Source organism: Phalangium opilio, unplaced genomic scaffold (assembly GCF_054372755.1).
Source record: "Phalangium opilio isolate 3A_F unplaced genomic scaffold, DU_Popi_V2 ptg000082l_1, whole genome shotgun sequence".
In the NCBI taxonomy this organism is placed as follows: Eukaryota; Metazoa; Arthropoda; class Arachnida; order Opiliones; family Phalangiidae; genus Phalangium; species Phalangium opilio.
Window position 1 is genome coordinate 11,213,471 of NW_028324189.1, and position 18,971 is coordinate 11,232,441.

The 18,971-nt window shown below is 36.5% G+C and overlaps 4 protein-coding genes across 6 annotated transcripts; 2 read left to right on the top strand and 2 right to left on the bottom strand.

The window, feature by feature from the left end:
• Positions 1-3: 3 nt before the first annotated feature.
• Positions 4-610, bottom strand: LOC149651653 (succinate dehydrogenase assembly factor 4, mitochondrial-like). The gene is made up of 2 exons (XM_089848665.1): positions 457-610; positions 4-398 (listed from the first exon to the last, which is right to left on the bottom strand). Exons 1-2 carry the CDS (start codon positions 485-487, stop codon positions 85-87), a joined length of 345 nt encoding a protein of 114 aa, XP_089704791.1. The 5' UTR covers positions 488-610; the 3' UTR covers positions 4-84.
• Positions 611-657: 47 nt separating this feature from the next.
• Positions 658-1,328, top strand: LOC149651654 (immediate early response 3-interacting protein 1). Its single transcript, XM_089848666.1, has 3 exons — positions 658-817; positions 994-1,092; positions 1,156-1,328. The coding sequence occupies exons 1-3, from the start codon at positions 727-729 to the stop codon at positions 1,209-1,211; spliced, it is 246 nt and encodes an 81-aa protein (XP_089704792.1). The 5' UTR covers positions 658-726; the 3' UTR covers positions 1,212-1,328.
• Positions 1,234-4,462, bottom strand: LOC149651655 (lipid storage droplets surface-binding protein 2-like). 3 transcript variants are annotated; one of them, XM_089848656.1, is made up of 6 exons: positions 4,303-4,462; positions 3,790-4,104; positions 3,296-3,730; positions 2,895-3,230; positions 1,719-1,888; positions 1,234-1,660 (listed from the first exon to the last, which is right to left on the bottom strand). In XM_089848656.1, the coding sequence occupies exons 2-5, from the start codon at positions 4,081-4,083 to the stop codon at positions 1,733-1,735; spliced, it is 1,221 nt and encodes a 406-aa protein (XP_089704782.1). In that variant the 5' UTR covers positions 4,084-4,104; positions 4,303-4,462; the 3' UTR covers positions 1,234-1,660; positions 1,719-1,732. The 3 variants fall into 3 exon arrangements, with proteins under 3 accessions (XP_089704782.1, XP_089704784.1, XP_089704785.1); XM_089848658.1 differs by lacking the exon at positions 1,719-1,888; XM_089848659.1 differs by lacking the exons at positions 1,234-1,660; positions 1,719-1,888 and adding an exon at positions 2,575-2,798.
• Positions 4,463-4,930: 468 nt separating this feature from the next.
• On the top strand, positions 4,931-18,920 carry Crag (DENN domain-containing protein Crag). The gene is made up of 19 exons (XM_089848651.1): positions 4,931-5,086; positions 5,530-5,898; positions 8,639-8,825; positions 8,914-8,970; positions 9,055-9,124; positions 10,682-11,210; positions 11,273-11,417; positions 11,484-11,659; positions 11,730-12,067; positions 12,918-13,407; positions 13,476-13,749; positions 13,811-15,950; positions 16,011-16,237; positions 16,295-16,708; positions 16,775-17,092; positions 17,160-17,361; positions 17,437-17,488; positions 17,562-17,728; positions 17,811-18,920. Exons 2-19 carry the CDS (start codon positions 5,597-5,599, stop codon positions 17,957-17,959), a joined length of 6,237 nt encoding a protein of 2,078 aa, XP_089704777.1. The 5' UTR covers positions 4,931-5,086; positions 5,530-5,596; the 3' UTR covers positions 17,960-18,920.
• Positions 18,921-18,971: the final 51 nt, after the last annotated feature.

Below are 18,971 nucleotides of genomic sequence, written 5' to 3' on the forward strand. Positions count from 1 at the left end.
ATATTTTCCAAATAATAGTTATATATATATTATATTCCTAATTGTACAAAAGAAAAGAAAGTGCCTAATAAATTCTAATCCTAGTTAAAAATCGGTGACTCTTCCTTTTCTTTCCCAATCTCCATAACGCGTTGGTTCTGGACCTCTAGGTCCTCCTATTTCACCAGTTGACGGGTTTGTATTATCGGGGAAAGGACCATAGGCGTCTGGTTCTTGACTTTTCTTAGGGATATTTTCAGCTTCGGGGTCAAATTTTCCCTGAGGAGTTTTTGGTGTTTTTAGTTTTGATGTTTGGGTGGATTTTTTTACGGGATTATCTTCATTGCTATGGCCAGAATGGTGCCTGTACATTGTGTACAATGTACACCATTGGTATTTTGAGAATTTTACATATATATCTATTTAGAATGAATAAATTATAATTTTATATCAGTTAGATCGGATTAAAAATCATACCTTTGGAACCCTTCAATAAACTGCTATTCATTATTTACTTTTCTAATATTTATTAAATTAAATTATATGTTACATAAACACGCACTCTGGATTTAAATTTTAAATACCCAGATTCAGAAGTTACCACTAGAGGGACACCCAAGCGTGATTTGATCACGTGATTTCTTAAAACCAATAGAAACGCTTAAAAATGTAAACAAACGTCGGCCATTGCAAAATAGGCGGAGATAAATCCTGTTTCTAGGTCAAAGTTCACATTTTCCATTAAAAATGGCGTTGGGATTGTATTCCTTGCTGGAAGCGATCTTATTATGTATTAATGGCGTGGCAGTTTTGCACGAAGAAAGGTTTTTATCCAAAGGTAATTAACGTTAATAAACCAAATATAATTATAAGCGTTAGAAATGATTTAACTTTGAAGTCTAGCCTTGGAAATACTCGATATTAGGGTTGAGTGACCAAGGCTTAGTGTGCATAGGGCTGCTTTTAACACGTTAATTCTAATATTAATTCATTATAATTAAATTACGATTACAGTTGGCTGGGGTCGTCACAATGAACGAGGATTCGAAGAAGATAAAGCCATGAAAAATCAACTTGTAAATTTGATCCACTCCATAAGAACAGTCATGAGAGGTATCCCCTAATAACACCACCAGAAGTGTATCACCTGGAGTGCTTAATATATTTTTATTTCAGTTCCACTCATATTTATTAATTTGGTTGTAATTGTTTTCAAATTACTCCTGGGATAGAAACATAAAACTAGAAGCCAAAAACATTTTTACATCTGCTTTATTACTGATATAAATTTGTCATACGTTAAAAGATATAATCTAAATAATAATAAAAAAAAATTTATAAAACGTTTACTTCAAGTTGCATTATTATTTTTTTTAAACATCTTTTCATACAATACAAGATAATACATTTTGGTTATAGGAATATTGTAGGACTATATGGCAACATATTGTGTAGTATATGATTGCTAACTATAAATGGTTATTGGTCCCCAAAATTATAACTATTTTAATTTTTAAATGATTGAAAAATTTGATAAAAATTAAACAATATAAAGAAAGAAAAACAGTTCATTCAAAACCAATGATTAAGAGAGAGGAGTGGCATTGCCATTTCCAGCTCCAGCTCGGTATTGCGGGTCATCATTCATAATGCGGTCTTGAAACTTACGAATCTCATAACACTAGAATTTAAATGTATCATATTGTAAGTGTCAAATTAATAAATTTGAATATTCTTACTCTAAAAGAAATGTTTAAAGCGACTGGCAAGAAGAATCAGAAAAGGGTTCATTAGCACTAGTGTGATCGTGTAAATCTCCACTAGTACTTGTTGGCATGGGGATTGCAAAGTAGTCCCAAGATATAGGAGTGATATTCCCAAAAAACAATCTTAGGTCCCAAACGGCTTCCTAAATTAAAAACACACCCAGAGTACTTATTAAATTAATTTAAAAAGCCAGTCGCTTTAAAATAAGTTTAAAAGAAGGTTAGAGTTAATTTCACGTGTTGTTTTGTTGCAATTAGAATTTAAGCCTAAAGCAAAATTGCTGCCACATAACTATTAGCAGAAGCGAGATGAGACTCGAAGTGAAGGGCTCTAGCATTAGTAGTAGATCCTAGCACTAGTGAACAAATTTGAGGATTTTATGCCGCTTCCCACGCGCCTACACTAGAGAGAAAAAAATTGGTCGAGTTCCAAAAATATTTCCTACCCCCTTCCCCTCAACCTAAAGCCGCGGAACACGGACGCGGGTGCTGGAATCTAGTTCGGCCGTCTACCGCCACGAGCCTCTCACTTTTTGTAGGGAAAATTCAGAAACCGCTACTAGAGGGCCAACCGTTGGTGTCTTGTCAAGAATATTCACTTTTGCCGAGTGAAGAATTTGGTTAGCTCAGTACTAGTCTCATCTCACTTCTGCTATTAGGCAGGCAAAATGTATTGTAAGGCATGCATTAAATTACTTATGCAACTATCGTATATTATTTTAACCCACATATTTCATAGCAAAAGTTCAGGCCCCAATGTGAAGACTAAGCCATGCAAATAAATTTAATCAAAGTTTTCCCAGAACCAGAACAGAAATTATAAAACCAGTTATTAAAGTTCATTTGAGTTTATTTTATTGATAAGGCTCAAAAAAAATGAATAGTTATAAATAATTAGTCTTCCAAACATGCAATAGTATGAAATTAAGAAACAAAACATGAGAACTAAAACCAAAATTAAATTAGATTAACAGAAGAATAGTTCTATTCATGCTGATTAGAAGTAGGAGGGTGTTCGGCTGATTCAGGAGTGGTTTGTTCAAAACGTTGAACCTGAAGATGAAGAAACCCCCGTCATTTGATATTCATTATTCACCCATCAAATTCCCTGGTGAGAGAATCTGGCATTATGTCTACGGGTGTACTTACAATCCACTGAACAGCCGGAAGTTGAGAGATTGTTTGGAAAACATAGATAGCTCCTTCCTCGAGTCTTAGACGATCCTTCAATTGGACAATGGCTGTGGCTACTTCTTGGGGGTTGACATTGTTGATGTTATGGACTGCTGAGGTGGAATAGTTGTAGAACGTGACAAGACCATTATTGAGATGAGAGGGAATAACAGCCGTGAAGTTGTAAACTGTCGTTAAACCATCATTGACTCTCGTGGGGATGACAAGGATGGTGGTTTTCGCTGTAGCGAAAGCGGAGACAAGTTGACGGGTGGTAAAACGAGCTGTATTCAAGATCTGGTGATTCAGGGACTGTAATAATAAATTTAGATTAAATAAACAAGATCGAATGATAACACTTTTGTTCGCTGCCTTACAGAGTCTTCAACAGTTTCAGGTTCTTTGTTCAATTCATTCCATAACCAAGTAGCATTTGAGTAGGCATTGGTAACAACTTCCGTTGGTGAGTAATGGCTGATTGATTCCGCAGTGACTTGTCTTAGGTTTTGAGCTCTTCTGATAGCGTGATGAAAGACGCGTCTTTGAATTCTGTTGGTCAAGTTAGCCACACGTTCCAAAACTTCAGTTTTCTTGGTAGCATCTTTGTCAGAGTCATCCAATGGAGGTAGAATGTGTTCTACACAATTTTCAGTCAGGGTCAGGGCTCCATTAACGGAATCAGTCACAATCTTTCCATAAGGAGAGTTCAAAAGGCCATTGGCGGTTTGATATCCATAATCCCTAACAGCGTTGTAGCTATCAAATCCAGTCTTCCAGGTGTTGTTATACAAGTTGCGAGTGTCCTCTACAATCTATTGCGTGAACGTACATTAGAAAACCCATTTAGTAAGCTTAAATTACTAATAATTACCATTTCAGTTGGCTTGGTGATTAACGGAACTTTTTCCTCTAACTTCTCCAAACCTTTCAGGGCAATAGAATCAGCGAGGAAAATTGGTTTTTCAAAACGTCTGACGATAGGTTGAGCCTTTTCATTAGCGTAAAGGACAGTTTTCTCAGCAGTATTCAAAGTGTAGAGGATAAGAGAATTGGCACTCTTCACTCTGCCGTAGGTGTTGGTAGCATACCCCAAAGCAGTATGTACAACAGGGAGACTAGTAACTCTAGTCAGAAACTGGCTTTTAACACCTTGTTCTTCGGCCATTTTATACAGTAGTTCCTTATTCTGTAATTATAATGATTAATTTTAATGAGAAATTACGTCATCATAGGCGCCATTATGGTAAAGCCCTAGTTAGGGTTAAGAAAACTACGCGATACTTCACTACACTATATTAACAAACATTTTACATGATAAAATATTGCTAAGTATTTAAAAGAACTAATTTAAACGTAATCTACAAAAATAATTTATAATACTCACAATTCTGGAATAATAATCCAACAAAATTTACGTCGCAATGTTATAGTTTGAATCCGAGAAGTCAAGTACATACACTACACGTCAAACCCGAAGACTATATACTATTTCCTTATCTATTTTCTTCCAATCAGAAGCCGGAGTCCTTGGACTTGCAATTCTGAAGGCGTGGTTAAAATGATGCGCGGCGCTTCACGTGATAAAAAATAAAAGTGGATAAAAGTTCAAAGATCAAACAATGCGTAATTAGGTACTCGTAACGAATTTTTGTGACGCTTTAAGATAAAATGTACCTTAAAAAATCTGTGCAGATCGGTTACCAACAGTAAAAACTATTGCCAAATGCCAATTCCTTGAATCAAATTTCATCATAATTTTGACAAGGAGGGGAAAGTGACTTCAGGTTTTAGGCATGAATCACAAAAATGTTTTATCGTAGGATTTTGGACTATTTTCCCACACATTATGACACAGAAACTATTTATAACTTATCTTTGAACAATAAAAAATTCTATTAAAGTATGAAATTCCGTTTACTAATTGCTTCAACTGGAATATTTTCGTGGTTTTAAGATTATGGGAATTCAAACTTTTGGCGGGAGATTTTGGTGAGAGAAAATACGCACATGGCGCCAAGCTTATGGAGCGGAGAAACTTGGCTTCGTTGAAAAAGTGCGAGAGCAGGCAGCGTTATTGCGAATGACTCTCGTTTGTTAATTACTAAGGCTTAATTAATGTGTCGTAAATGATTCCAAGGTGACTACATCAATGTTTCAACAGTGTCGACGTAAGTTCATTAAAACTAAATTACATTTTACGTGGCCCAGAAAGGTGACCCAAAATTAGTAGTTCTAAGCTAACCCTCGGTTCGATTGACCATAGCCTGTGGGCCTTGTCTCTAATAAAAAAAATAGATAATAATGGCGAATGAGTCATAGATCGGCGTTTTTCTTTGATGTTGACGCCTTGTGACTTAAGAATTTTTTTATATCCATTGCAAAATTTAGTAGTGGTTAAAGATATCAATTATTTAAAACTGTTTGTCTGGGTCATCTTCTCCCAAATTTTATTCTATCATCCTTTTTTAAAAGTAAATACAAATTTTACAATTAAGTATCTTTTAAGAACATTAAATATAGTTTAAATTTGACCTGAAATAAAAATTTTGGCCTTGAGATCATAAATGCTGTTTTAAATGCTCTAATTTATTTTCCCTTTCATTTTTTGCAGGGTTTTTCAAAGATAAAGACATGCAAATGTCTATTTCTCATCTATTTTGCCCGTAAAATTGATAAAAATGGAAGAAAAAAGAGTAGCGGACTATTTTGTGGTGGCTGGACTACCAGACAAAGATCCGGAGTTGTTAGAGGATTTTTCCTCACTTTCTCAAGAACCAAAAGAGTCCAGCTCTCTATTACCTATTACGGATGTGACTGTGATTATTAGAAGTCAAGGGGAACAGGTGCCCATTGGATATCAGTGTATAGAAGTGACTCCTACTGGTTTTCCAGCTGATTTGAACCATGGGGGTCTAAGGACCCCCAGCATTTATTTCTGTTATAGAAGAGGAAGGGATAAACCTCCACTTGTGGATATTGGGTAAGTCCGAATCGTTCATTCCCATTATTTCTAAGCTAAATAGGTGTAGTTTTAAACTGATTATGCCAAAAGATTAAAGACAAAAAACAAATTTTCATTGCTTCAGGAATTCATAGTTAATTTTTTAAATTAATTCTGCTTAAAGGATGCCTAATTTTATGTAGAACTGAACTGAATTAAAGATAATCATATTATAAAGTGCATGATAAGTTTTTATTATACTATCTTAATCAGTTTTATATATTAAGTGTTCAATTTAGACAAGGCTATTTTTATAAGCTTATAAACTAATTTTAAGCATGTGCATTATGTTTTCATTTAAATAAATCAAATTAATTACGCGATAAATTCTGCTTAAACTGCATAAAGTTTAAATTAAAAATCTGTGTTTTTGGTAAAGGAAAAGGTCATGTAACAAGAATGACCTTTTTCTAAATATAAAAGGAAAAATAAATGAACTCTTATACCAAAATAATTAGTTAATTAGTCTTAAAAATGAGGAGTACTGTGCCGCCATTGCTTTAGTGGTGTCTGCTAGCCCAAACCATGACCTTACCCTACCTAACCTCTCAGCCTGTGAGAATTCAACCAATGCCATATAAGGGTAAGAGGTTCAGGCTAGCAGACGCCACCAAACCAATGGCGGCCTCGTTTTTAAGACTAATTAAAAATGCTAATTATTTTGTAATAAGAAATCATTTATTTTGTTTAAGGTATAATCAAGAACTGATATCTAGTTTACTAGGGAGAAGGTATAAGATGCCTAAGTATTCGCGCGCCATAGTCCCAGTCTCCCTTTCAAAATACAAGGGGGGGGGGGCGTAAAAGGAGGCCGGGCTATTTCGCCTCTCCTCAGTCGGAAAATATGACTGTAATTTTCGTCATTCGCGTCGCGCTGACGTGAGTTTTAAGAACCAATGAGATGCTGGTTGTAATTTAGAGGCGGGGATTAACTCCGGACCTACTATACGTTTGGACTGGAGATAAAACTGGAAATGTGTCGAATTTATACCTTCTCCCTAATAAACTAGATATCACTTCTTGGTATAATGTTATGTTACCTGACTTTTCCTTTAAGTGTTCAATTTAGTCAAGGCTATTTTTATAAGCTTATAAGCTACTTTAATATTTTTAAGCATATGCATTATGGTTTCATTTAAATAAATCAAATTAATTACGTGATAATTTCCGCTTAAGCTGCATAAAATTTAAATTAAGTATCTGATTTTTTGGTTGTTATCAAGGCAAGCTATTAATAACCTAACCTTAAATGTGAGTCAGATCAATTTCATTCGTAGTTAGTTAAGGCCCCACCACGTTACTACATTCCCGTTTATCAGGCACTTGTAAAATAATTATTATCAGCTAGCTTGGTGACGCTTAAACTGGTGCATTTTTGGTTGGGGCGCGATAACTTAATAAGAAGACAGACAATCGTCAAAATTAATCTCTCATCCTGTTTCGCAATATAATATAACCAAAAACGTGATTGATTTAGAATCTTTCATTTGGGGTGTAAAAAAAAAAAAATAAATCAAAAGTTATTAATATGATGTCATAATCCAAGATATATTGCTTGTTGTAGCTAAAACTTGTTTGCCGAAAACCGCTTATACCTTATCATTTGCATATTTTTTTGAGGGGTTTCGCGTAAATTTTATTAATTTTTAAGGTCAAGAGTTTATCTCCCAAAATTCAATAATAAAATGGATTCAGAATCAAGAAAAATCCAATTTTCATGCTTATTTAGTCCTGTTATAATTTAAACATTAAAGAAATACAATACCTGTTAGTTTATGGCTGCTTATACCAAGAAGTGATATCTAGTTTAATATGGAGAAGGTATAAATTTCCAGCTTTATCTCCAGTCCAAAAGTAGGTCCGGAGTTAATCCCCGCCGCCTTAAATTACAACCAGCATCTCATTGGTTCTTGAAATTACTTGTATTTTCCGACTGAGGAGAGGCGAAATAGCCCGGCCTCCTTTTACGTCCCCCCTTGTATTTTGAAAGGGGGACTGGGACTATGGCGCGCGAATACTTTGGCATCTTATACCTTCTCCCTAATAAATTAAATATCACTTCTTGCTTATACCATGTATCTATATAATACTTCATGAGCAATTTTGGTCAGCTAATTGTCAAATAAAACTGCTTTTCATCACGTCCAATATATTTCGCCTGTTGTAGCTAAGACTTATTTGAAAACCGCTTATACCTTATCATTTGCATATTGTTTTGGGGGTTTCCAGCAAATTTTATCAAACTTTTAACAAGGTCAAGAGTTTATCTCTTAAAATTCAATAATAAAATGGATTCAGAATCAAGAAAAATCCAATTTTAATGCTTATTTAGTCCTTTTATAATTCAAACATCAAAACTACAAAACCTGTTGTTTATACACCTCATGAGCAATGTTGTGGTCAGCTAATTGTCAAATAAAACTGTTTTTCATCACGTCCAATATATTTCGCCTGTTGTAGCTAAGACTTGTTTGAAAACCGCTTATACCTTATCATTTGCATATTTTTTTTGGGGGGGGGGGGGGTTCCCAGCAAGTTTTATCAAACTTTTAACAAGGTCAAGAGTTTGTCCGAAAAATTCCATAAAATGGATTCAAAATCAAGAAAAATCCAATTTTGATGCTTATTTAGTCCTGTTATAATTTAAATATTAAAAATACAAAAACCTTATGAGCAATTTTGTGGTCAGCTAATTGTCAAATAAAACTGCTTTTCATAGCGTTTTATGCGAAGCTAAAGAGCGAGTAATGGCTGACAGCCAAGTAGTTTACACTACACCGTATGGTAGACCGGCCAACATAAGTAACACTGGATCCAGATTGTTTTTAACGTATCGGAGAGCACCCGAAACTGCCCCTTGCAACAAATTGGTCGTTACAAACATATGCGTCATTTTAACCAATAAGGTTGGATTAAATTTAGAAATTCTTAAAAATAGCTATCTATCATAAATATCAAGGACTTAACAGAAAGTTTTTCTTTAAATTTATAAAGGGTGAAACCCCACCTCATGCATTTAACAAAATTGACAAAAACTTAAATAAAGGAATGGTAAGTCTCCCACTGAAAATTATATTCCCTCGCAATTACTTTGAAAGAAAAAATAAATAAATATTTTGCTTATTGTTATTAAAGGTTGGCTCCGATGTATTTATTTGCTATAAGAAATCTATGAATAGACCCGATTCTTTATCCTATAAACCAGGTTTGACTTTGACTCGCACTCTAGTTATACACTCAGATCATGTGAAATGCATCTATCTATGACTAATTGTCATAAAGATTAAATTTGATTAAGTTATCGTGATGAATTTCCACTTTAAAATGATCAATTTTTAACTCTTTAAGATATATCAAAAGTGTATAGATATAAAAACAAAAAGTGCACTTCATTAACAATTCCCTGCTTAACCGCCTACATCAACTAACCAATCAGGGAAGAGCTTCTTGACGTCATAGGTTTATAGAAACTTAGAAACAGGGCCGGAAATAAGAAAAATTTCTAATAGGACATGTGTCCAGTGATGCCCCCTTTGACAGGAAAATTTATAGGACATTGTCCACTGCAGTGCGAAAAATTGTGTCGCGCCTTCATAGTCAAGCTATAAAAACTTCGGAAAAATTTACTGGTCAACCGTCCTGTGACCCCCTTAGTTTTTTAAAAAAATATAGGACATTTTAAAATTTTATTGGACAATGTCCAGTGTCCTGTGCTTATTTCCGGCCCTGCTTAGAAAGTAGTACATGATGCTGGCGATCCAAACGTTAATTTTTGGTACTAGAGCTAGCTAGCATCTGCTACTTCATGAGCATATTCACGGCTTGTTCGCTGTGCCCAGGGCCGGAAATAAGAAAAATTTCTTATTGTACATTATCCAATCCAATGGAGTGTGCAAAAATAGTGTCGCATCTTCATAGTCAAGCTATCAAAACTTCGGAAAAATTTATTGGTCAACTGTCCAGTGACCCCCTTAGTTTATATGGGATATTTAAAAAATTTATTGGACAGTGTCCTGTGCTTATTTCCGGCCCTTCCTGTGCCACGGCCGAGGGACGACGACACTATTCTGAGATAAAGGAGGGCTTCTCATATCACATGTCGCGAGCAAGTTTCAGCGAAGTGTACTTTATTTATATCTATGTACTTTTGGATATATTTTTTTATATGGAGGACCTGAATTTCATTTTAAACTTTGTACTACAAAAGAGTATATACCATTTGTTTATATGTAAAATTTTCGACATAGTGACATTGAAATTACCTAAAAAAAATGTAACTATTATACTACGTTGCTTGCTATAAGTCACGCACGATGTAAGAAAATTGTAGTATTTCATCAGAGGGAAATAATTATTAGTTTTCGAAAGGAAATTAGTCTATCTGACTGTTAAAACACTGCAACTTGGAACTCTTATCATTCTTCCTCTTTCTTTATCAGCGCATAAAATTAAGCCTCTACATCCTCCAATAGTTCTAGAGTGCTAGCCTAAAAAATAGACCCTCTTATGTGTAGTTCAAAAAAACAAGTTAGAGGAAACTTTTGGACCAAATGTCTAGCTGTACTTTTATCTGCCGAGATAACTACAATTATTCTGGCCCTAACTTAAAAACAAAATGTAAGACGTACGCTAACGCAAATAATAAAATAAAATGGTCCGCACCATTTGAAACATTAGGCCCATTTCACATGACCTGGGTGGCTGGGTTTTTAGCTAATTTATTTCCAAGCGAAACTAACTTAAAATGAATTAAATTTTCTAGCGGTATTGGGAAGGTTTCCATTGGAAGATTACACGAGTTTTCCGCTACCCGAATCTGTAGCTCTATTTTGTTTACCTATGGGTGCGTCGGTTGAATGTTGGCCTCTAAAAGCCGATCAACCTTACCCCGTATTTTCAACCTTTGTCCTAACCTCTTACGACGCTGAAAAGGTTTATGGTTCAGCCATAACCTTTTACGAATTATACCCAAAAGAAAAATTAACCGTAGCTCAAAAACAAGAGCTGTATCGAAATGTTTCTGGCAAAAATGAAAATCAATTCGAAATTCACGCCAATAAGAGTATTTGTCTTCTATCACGTTGGCCTTTTTTCGACACTTTTGAAAAATTTCTAAGATATCTTCATAAAATGTCCAAAACTGGGAATCATAAGCTACCAATTGAACGTTACGTCTCGCATTTTATGTTGGACGTACCGTTTCCATCACCTCAAAGACCCAGAATTTTAATACAACTTCCGGAAGATATGATAAGTCTAACGCAACCTCAAGATACCTTATTACCATTAAGGTACCATCGAATAATAATAAAATAAATAAAAGTCGTTTGATCCCAATTTTTTTGTCAAATAGTGGCGCATCCTTCATTCAGCTTTTACGCAATTTGAGGGCTGATAATTGTTTAATGGTATTACTTTTTGCAATGACTGAACAAAAAATGTTATTTCATTCTCTACGACCCGATGTGCTTACTAGCGTAGCGGAAGCCGTTGTTATGGTAATGAACCAACCCCGCTTATACTTCATTAAAATAAGGTTTTAAACGTTTTTAATCGTTAATTAGCTCATGTTTCCGTTCCACTGGCAATGTCCCTACATTCCATTATGCCCATTAGGGCTCTCAGATGTATTAAGCGCTCCATTACCCTATATTGTCGGGGTCGATTCGAGGTATTTCGACTTATACGATCCACCAACTGACGTCATATGTATCGATCTTGACACGAATAACATTTACATGTGCGTAGTACACACGTCCTGTTGTGAAGATTTACACGAATCTAACGCGGATTTATTTATATTTTATCAGACCCGATGACAAAAAATGGTTGAGTACTAAAGTATTACCCAAAAGGCCGGGCAGAGTTTTACGTAATGCATTGCAAGTGTTACACGAAAAATTAAGACACAACGCAATATCGATGTACGCTCATCATGGGGTTAAAAGCCCAAGAGGTTCCGATATGGCGCCGTATGATTTAGATTTTAGAATGAAAGTAAATCAAAGGGAACTCGAAATTGAGATTCAAGAGGCTTTTCTGAGATTTATGGCAGCCATTTTGAAAGATTTTAGATCGTATCTATTACCTATAACCAGCGCGCCAAAGGCCGGCACAACTGACCCCAGCTCGCTATTTAACTTTCAAGGTTTGTCGGGTTTTGTGCAGGGTTCCAATTAAAAAACCCAGCTCAAAAAAAAACTCACGGACTTTATTGGGTATAACCTAGCATAAAAAGCCCACCAAAAAAAACCCCACTTAGTAAAACCAAGAAGTGATATCTAGTTTACTAGGGAGAAGGTATAAATTCGCCACATTTCTAGCTTTATCTCCAGTCCAAACGTAGGCCCGGAGTTAATCCCCGCCTCTAAATTACAACCAGCATTTAATTCTTAATGTTTTTGTTCATTTAATTCTTAATGTTTTTTACTATTCTCATGTTAAAATCTCTCATCAATTACTTATAAGCACTTTGTTCATTTAATTCCAATATCTGTTTACTAATGTTACAACCATATTTCGTCCGTACCTCAAAAGCCTACGGCTTGCTTGTACGTATCTAGTCCAAATAAATAAATAAACATCTAATTGGTTCTTGAAAACCCACGTCAGCGCGACGCGAATGACGAAAATTGCGCATTTTCCGACTGTGGAGAAGCGAAATAGCCCGGCCTTCTTTTACGTCCCCCCTTGTATTTTGAGAGGGGGACTGGGACTATGGCGCGCGAATACTTAGGCATCTTATATCTTCTCCCTAATAAACTAGATATAGCTTCTTGATAAAAGTAACCATATCCCATCACTAAGATCTTCAATATTGATGAATTTGAATGCTAGAATAATTTCATTTTAAAGATAGTTAAAGGCACGCAGCTGCTAAAGATAAAAAACCCATAAACCCAATAAAACCCGTTGGGCAGGGGGGTTTTTTTTTTGAACCCTGGTTTTCATTGGATGTAAAAACGAATTTACGAATAAAATCTTAAAATTCACTCTAGGGTTTGTAAAAAGTCGAGATAAAGCTTACCATAGGTTTTATATGAAGATGATGAAAACTCAAATGTTTACGCGTTTCATTGAAGAAAGGTCTTTCGTATCGGATAAAGACGCCAGTTTGGCTTTTTTCGATGAATGTACGGAGAAAGTTGATCAGGGTGGTGAATCTTCCGACGTACGGCTTTTAGAGTTTGATGGTTCGCAACAAACGGATACGACAGTCTTTATAGCGCCTCCCGAACCACCTTCCGCCTTGGGAAACACCACACCGCCTCCTACCTATAGTTACCAATCGTTTGGTACCCTGAAAACTGATTTATTTCACCGTCATCCCGCTACTTGCCTCTTAAAGTTGGGTGCCAAGAAAAATCTACTCGCCAGTCCGGCTCTCTTGCCAGCTAACAGTCCAATTGGTCGACGCACAAAACAGGAAATTAAGTTAGCCCAAAAAATTGCCAGAAAACAAGCTGAAACCCCGGTTATGTGGGCCAAGTAAGATTAGTTTATGTTTAAGAATTCAATGTTGCGACTTACACAGCGCGGTTTATTGACACTTTTAGATGCCTTCTAAGTTATTCATTTAGCTTATGGTTCATTCACTTACCAGCCTATGTTAAAAACTCATCTTCAAAGGTTAAGGCGCTTAAAACGGCTAACCAGGTGCTAGTTATGATGAGAAAGTTGCAACTTCGACCGCAAGACGAAGTGTGTTATAGAGTATTAATGTTGCTTTGCGGACAGTACAGTAAACCGGTACTTGCCGTTAAAGTTTTATGGGAAATGAAACACAATAATGTCCAACCTAATGCAATTACTTACGGATATTACAATAAGGTACGTTATAAGTTACCCTGGCTTCAGAAAGGCGAAAAATGGTATTTATCTTTACTTGTAGGCTGTCTTGGAAAGCCAGTGGCCATCGGGTGACTTTAGAGCGGCGGATATGTGGGCAAAATTAAGGAATGTTATCGTGGGTGTCTCAAAATTCCGAAAAGCCGCGAAAGATAGGTGTAGGAGGTCTCAGTCAATTGGTTCCGAGTTAGATTACGATGATGGTGTTAGTAGAACAAGCAGTATTGACGAAGACGTTGATGGCGTTGTCATGAGGCCCATTAAAGAGGAGGCTATACAAGGCAACGCTTGCTTAACCGTCGAGGAAACCAAAGATGACGATTTTGTCCCAGATTCTTCCAAAGTTGATGACCAAACTAGTTCCGGTGGACAATCGGATGGTGGTTATAGTTCCATGGTTCAAGACGAAGCCACTAATAGCAATTTAAGATTGTCCATGGATGTATCTTCGGAACTCTCCGGACCACCCGAAGAAGAAGAAGCAACTCCTACGCCTGCAACAAATGGTGACACTTCTCACGTGTCTCATCCATTGGAAAATGTGACTCCAAATAGCAGTTCTTCCTTAAAAAATCGACGCCCTTCCGCAGCCAGAAGTTTAAAATTTACCGAACTTGATTTCACCGATTCAGACGCGTTTCGCAGTAGGGTTGGGAGCATCGTCAGAATTTCGGCTAACAGTTTGGGAAGTCTGAACCACCTTCATGACGCGGCTGTTGATAGCCCGGCGGGTGTCCTCATGTCGAGTTACCCGGCTGTCTTGGAAGAATTGGAAATTGGCTCCAAACTTCAACAACCTAGAAGAAGACACAAAAGCGCGGGTGATCACCGTACCCATCCAATGAGGCTATACGCTAGAAGCCACACTACTTCCGAATCCGAAGCGACCCCCCAGAAAAACCGTCCAATAAACGAAGCCGACACTTCGAGCGAAATCCTCAGATCGAATAGTTTCGGGAATGACGATCAAATCATTCAAAAATTACGAGATGAAAAAGGTGGTAGCGATCCCATTGAGTACTTGGAACAAGATGACACTGTTACCATCGTGTATAAAGAAGGGAGTAACGCGGAGAAACAACCTAATGGTGGTATCTCCGTTGTGAAAGCCATCAACTCAATCTTCAACTTGGCCAGTTTTAAGGAAGAATCCGAAGCTGAATTAGACGAAGAGGAGGAAGTAGAAAGGATCAATGATGGCAAGGATCCGTTATCCGCTGTTAAAACCCCTAGTATTTTACCAAGACCGAGGACACCTAACATACCGGTCGGTAAACCATCCGCAGAATCTCATACGCCTTATCGTAAAGCGTCTTTAATAGAAAATAAAGCGAGAAGCGAAAGTCCGTATAATGACAGAAAAACCAGCGTATCATCCATTGATCTTCAAGCGGACAATACATTCTCGCCTCTACAAGACGCTATCGAATTCTTCGGAACGGGTGGTTTGTCTCGCATGGCTACTTCATTTAGACACAGTTTTAGGTGGAAAAATTCGGGTAACAATGACAAATCAGCATCTAAAAATTCTCCAAACAAAGTAACGCGCAGCTCAACATTCCACGACGCCCAATTTGGTAGAAAGAGATCGTTGTCACATACGGCGGCTGAAGAAGTCGCCGACAGTACTGATTCAAACACTGCAACTGATAATAAGACGCTAACTCGAAGTTCAACCCTACCACATTGCACCGAGGCGTCTGCTATGTCTCGTTTCAGTGGCAATGAATCGAATGTTAACCTGAGTCCAGCGAGGTTTATCACTAGTTCCGCGTCAGTTGCTGGCTTGTCAAAACTAGCTTCCAGACATACGGAACTCTTCGAGGGGATTAAATACGCGGCTAACACGATGGCGACCAAAATTAACGAGATGAAACAAACTATATCGGCTTCAGCTACACCGACTAAAGGAGTATCTCTATCAATGTCCAAAAATGATTTAGATTGGTTGACCGTATGCGAAGGAGAAGGAACCTCTAATGGACCAACCAATGGTTACGGAACAACATCGGCAACAGCCTCCGCTTCAGCTAGTAGAAGGACCAGCGTGGACTACTTGAGTCGAAGTTTAAGAAGCGAAGAAAGTTTAACAGGCGCTAGTTTTGAAGATCCTACTGTCATTGAACAGATGCTAAGGGAATCTCCTTGGCAACGAAAGGGCAGTAATGGATTTATTCATTTCGGTAAATACCTCGTCAATTTTTGCAGCGGGTGATTACCACTTAACCGCAATGTCTTTCCAGCAAGCTTCCAAATCTTGCAAGAGGAAGTATTTGACTTTGTGGACAAACCGTCATCCAAGGTTGCTTTGGATATATCTTTAAGTACATTGTCACGTTGCGGAACTTGTTCCTCTCTCTTATATGACGAAGAGATAATGGAAGGATGGTCAGCGGATGATTCAAACTTGAACACGCAATGTACTTATTGCAAAGCTAGTTTCGTTCCACTTATGACTGTGAAAATCAAGGTAAAGGTTTTCAACCCATCCTAATCATAGATCAACGTAACAAAAACCTTTTTTCAGGACTTGAGAATCAATGGTTCGAGAGAATCGCTTTTAACTCCGGCCCATTCGCAAGAGAGTGTTCGTAGCTTCTCCCAAACCGCGCCTAATTCTTGCCCAACTCCAAAACCACCCATCATCCCCGAGATGGACAGTCCTTTGGACGTTGATCAGTCGTACAAAAACATACTAACGCCAGTTCCTGTTAACGAAACGCCACTTTTCATGCCAGAAATTGTGGAAAAGAAATTACCGCCTAAAGATGATACTATAAATGTGATGAAAATGGACAGCATCGATAGCCACGATAATTTTATGCTTTTCGAAGATAGCCAGTTTGATAAGAGAAGTCTGCCACGGGATTCCCCTCTCGATAGTCCGCAAAAAAGTCCAGAAAAGGATTTGATCGATTTGGGAAATTCAAATGGAGAGATAGTAAGTTCTTCTTAGTTCTTTCGCGAGTGAAATTATTGGTTTTTAACGAAACTATCGGGACTTTAGCTTGCCAAAAAGACTAGTTCATCTGTTCCAATCAATGGAATGTCTTCCCCTCCTCTGGTAATTACCGAAGCGGTGGCCCCATTCAGTCAACAAATTTCCTCAGACGATAATAATATTAAAAACCGCGACACTGGTTTAAAGGCAATGTTTCTTTTGGGCGTTGATACGAGTCCAATTCATATTGAACCCATAACAGTTCCGTATCTAAGTCCGTTAGTTCTTCGTAAAGAGGTTGAAAATGTCCTAGATCACGAAGGCGATGATAGTTTAACTAAACCAGAGTTTGTGGACCAGCACCCTATAATTTATTGGAACCTTGTAAGATTAGTAATTAAGTTTTCCCTCGATGTCCACTTGAACATTTCGTATCTCTTGGGGTTTGTAGATTTGGTATTTTACTCGCATCAATGTTCCGTCGCATCTTCCTGGACTCAGTCTTAGAGCTAAATCGATCGTAGGTATTAGAGAGATACCGATTGCCTGGCAAAAAGCCGATACTAGAAACGTGTCTATACATTGTCTATGGGATAATGTTAGATTACACGAAGATATGGGATTACCCATGTACCAATTATACGGGCAAACTGGTACGTTACGTTAAACCTTTTGCAAACGTTGCAATAGCATTTAATATTAATTTGAAATTGTTTTAAATTTTAAAGGGACAGCGTTAATACACGCCTTGAATCCCGAAGATAAAAATATCTCGAAAACGTAAACGAGTTACATTGTTTCGTTTAAGACTTAATGACGTGTACTAAACTGTTCAATGTATTAATTGTTGCAGGTTAATGAATCAGATTCTTTCGAGAATACAATGCAATGATCTATTATGGCCAATTAATACGCTAATTGCGGAACGACAAAAGAGAAAAGGTAAAAACCATCATGGTATTTACAGGGAATTACTATTCCTTTGTCTTACAGTTTTGGGTCAAGATAACATTGATTTAAGTAAGTATTAATTATAATAACGCCAACGTGACTGTTTAGTGCTAAGCCTAATTGGGGGGTTTCTTCGTTATTTTAATTACAGCCGCGTTTAATCGGGAATATCGTAAATCATACGATCAGCTCACGCCTAAACAGCTCGAAGTTTTAGGAGTTATGGATAGACCTCCTACGTTAGGAGCCATATTTTGTCAGTATCATTTTAAACCCTTAGAATTGAAGCTTGCTTCGTAGTTGTTAGTTAAATTAATGAATTTAAATTTAATCAAAATTAAAATTAAAACCAACCAGGACCTTTTTAAAAAATAAACGTACGTTACGTTACGTTTTTTGACCGGTGAATAAAATTTTAAAAGCTCAAAATTAATTATTATTATTATTATTATTATAAAGTATATTTCGCTTCGTTCTTTCGTTCGTTTTACTTAACCTTTAACCTTTACCCATTCCCCCCCCCCAAACTGGAAATATTTTTTTGATCTGTAAATACTTAATTACATTAAAAGAATTATATATATTATAGTAGTTAACGATAAGATTAATAATATTAATTAAATGTATCTAGAGTTAATTAATTCAGTATTGCTGTAAACATTGTACATAGGTTTAACTTTGTAAAGAGTTTAAATTGTTGAAGTGTTAAAAAAAGAAAACCAAAATCCCTGTAACTTTGTAACTTAAGTTTAGAAAAATTCTAGGCCTAATTTGTTTTCTTTTATTCCTTTTTTCTTCTCTTCTCCTGATTGGATTTGTTTGTTTGTTGAATAACGGACGGTAGTTATTAGTTACCGAATAGATGGTATTTTATCTTGAATTTAATTAAAAGTCTAATTAAAGATTAATTGTTTTAAACCCTAATTAAAGACCCTTTGAAAATTAATATCAAAAAGAAATAAACCAACCAGTTTTAAAAAAGAAAATTAAATTAAATTAAATTAACGATTATAGATGAATTAATTGAAATAATTATATACCAAAGATGATCGAATTATTTTAAAATATATCGATTTGTTCGTTCGGAGCTCACGCGTGAATGGAAATTTTAATTATCTCTCGCCCCGCCCCCTTCCCCCTTTATCCTATTCCCTCCCCCTGAGAAACTATTGGCGCTTTTATAGCAATTATTTATTCATGGGTAATTCACAATACCCTATTTCAAAAACTTGTAAATAAAAGAAATCCATGTTATAAAGTTGGTGACTCTTTGTTTTTCAAGCCTATATGGTTCGCATATATTATTGTAGGT

Excerpts from the sequence above, each read along its gene's own strand:
- LOC149651653 (XM_089848665.1), bottom strand. The coding sequence starts at position 487 with ATGAATAGCAGTTTATTGAAGGGTTCCAAAG. Across the intron at positions 399-456 it reads TTTATTGAAGGGTTCCAAAG|ATATATATGTAAAATTCTCA; the intron begins GTATGATTTTTA and ends CATTCTAAATAG.
- LOC149651655 (XM_089848656.1), bottom strand. The coding sequence starts at position 4,083 with ATGGCCGAAGAACAAGGTGTTAAAAGCCAGTTTCTGACTAGAGTTACT. Across the intron at positions 3,731-3,789 it reads TCACCAAGCCAACTGAAATG|ATTGTAGAGGACACTCGCAA; the intron begins GTAATTATTAGT and ends TTCACGCAATAG. Across the intron at positions 3,231-3,295 it reads CTGAAACTGTTGAAGACTCT|TCCCTGAATCACCAGATCTT; the intron begins GTAAGGCAGCGA and ends TTATTATTACAG.
- LOC149651654 (XM_089848666.1), top strand. The coding sequence starts at position 727 with ATGGCGTTGGGATTGTATTCCTTGCTGGAAGCGATCTTATTATGTATT. Across the intron at positions 818-993 it reads AGAAAGGTTTTTATCCAAAG|TTGGCTGGGGTCGTCACAAT; the intron begins GTAATTAACGTT and ends TTACGATTACAG. Across the intron at positions 1,093-1,155 it reads CATAAGAACAGTCATGAGAG|TTCCACTCATATTTATTAAT; the intron begins GTATCCCCTAAT and ends TTTTTATTTCAG.
- Crag (XM_089848651.1), top strand. The coding sequence starts at position 5,597 with ATGGAAGAAAAAAGAGTAGCGGACTATTTTGTGGTGGCTGGACTACCA. Across the intron at positions 12,068-12,917 it reads CTCGCTATTTAACTTTCAAG|GGTTTGTAAAAAGTCGAGAT; the intron begins GTTTGTCGGGTT and ends AATTCACTCTAG. Across the intron at positions 17,093-17,159 it reads CTATAATTTATTGGAACCTT|ATTTGGTATTTTACTCGCAT; the intron begins GTAAGATTAGTA and ends TGGGGTTTGTAG.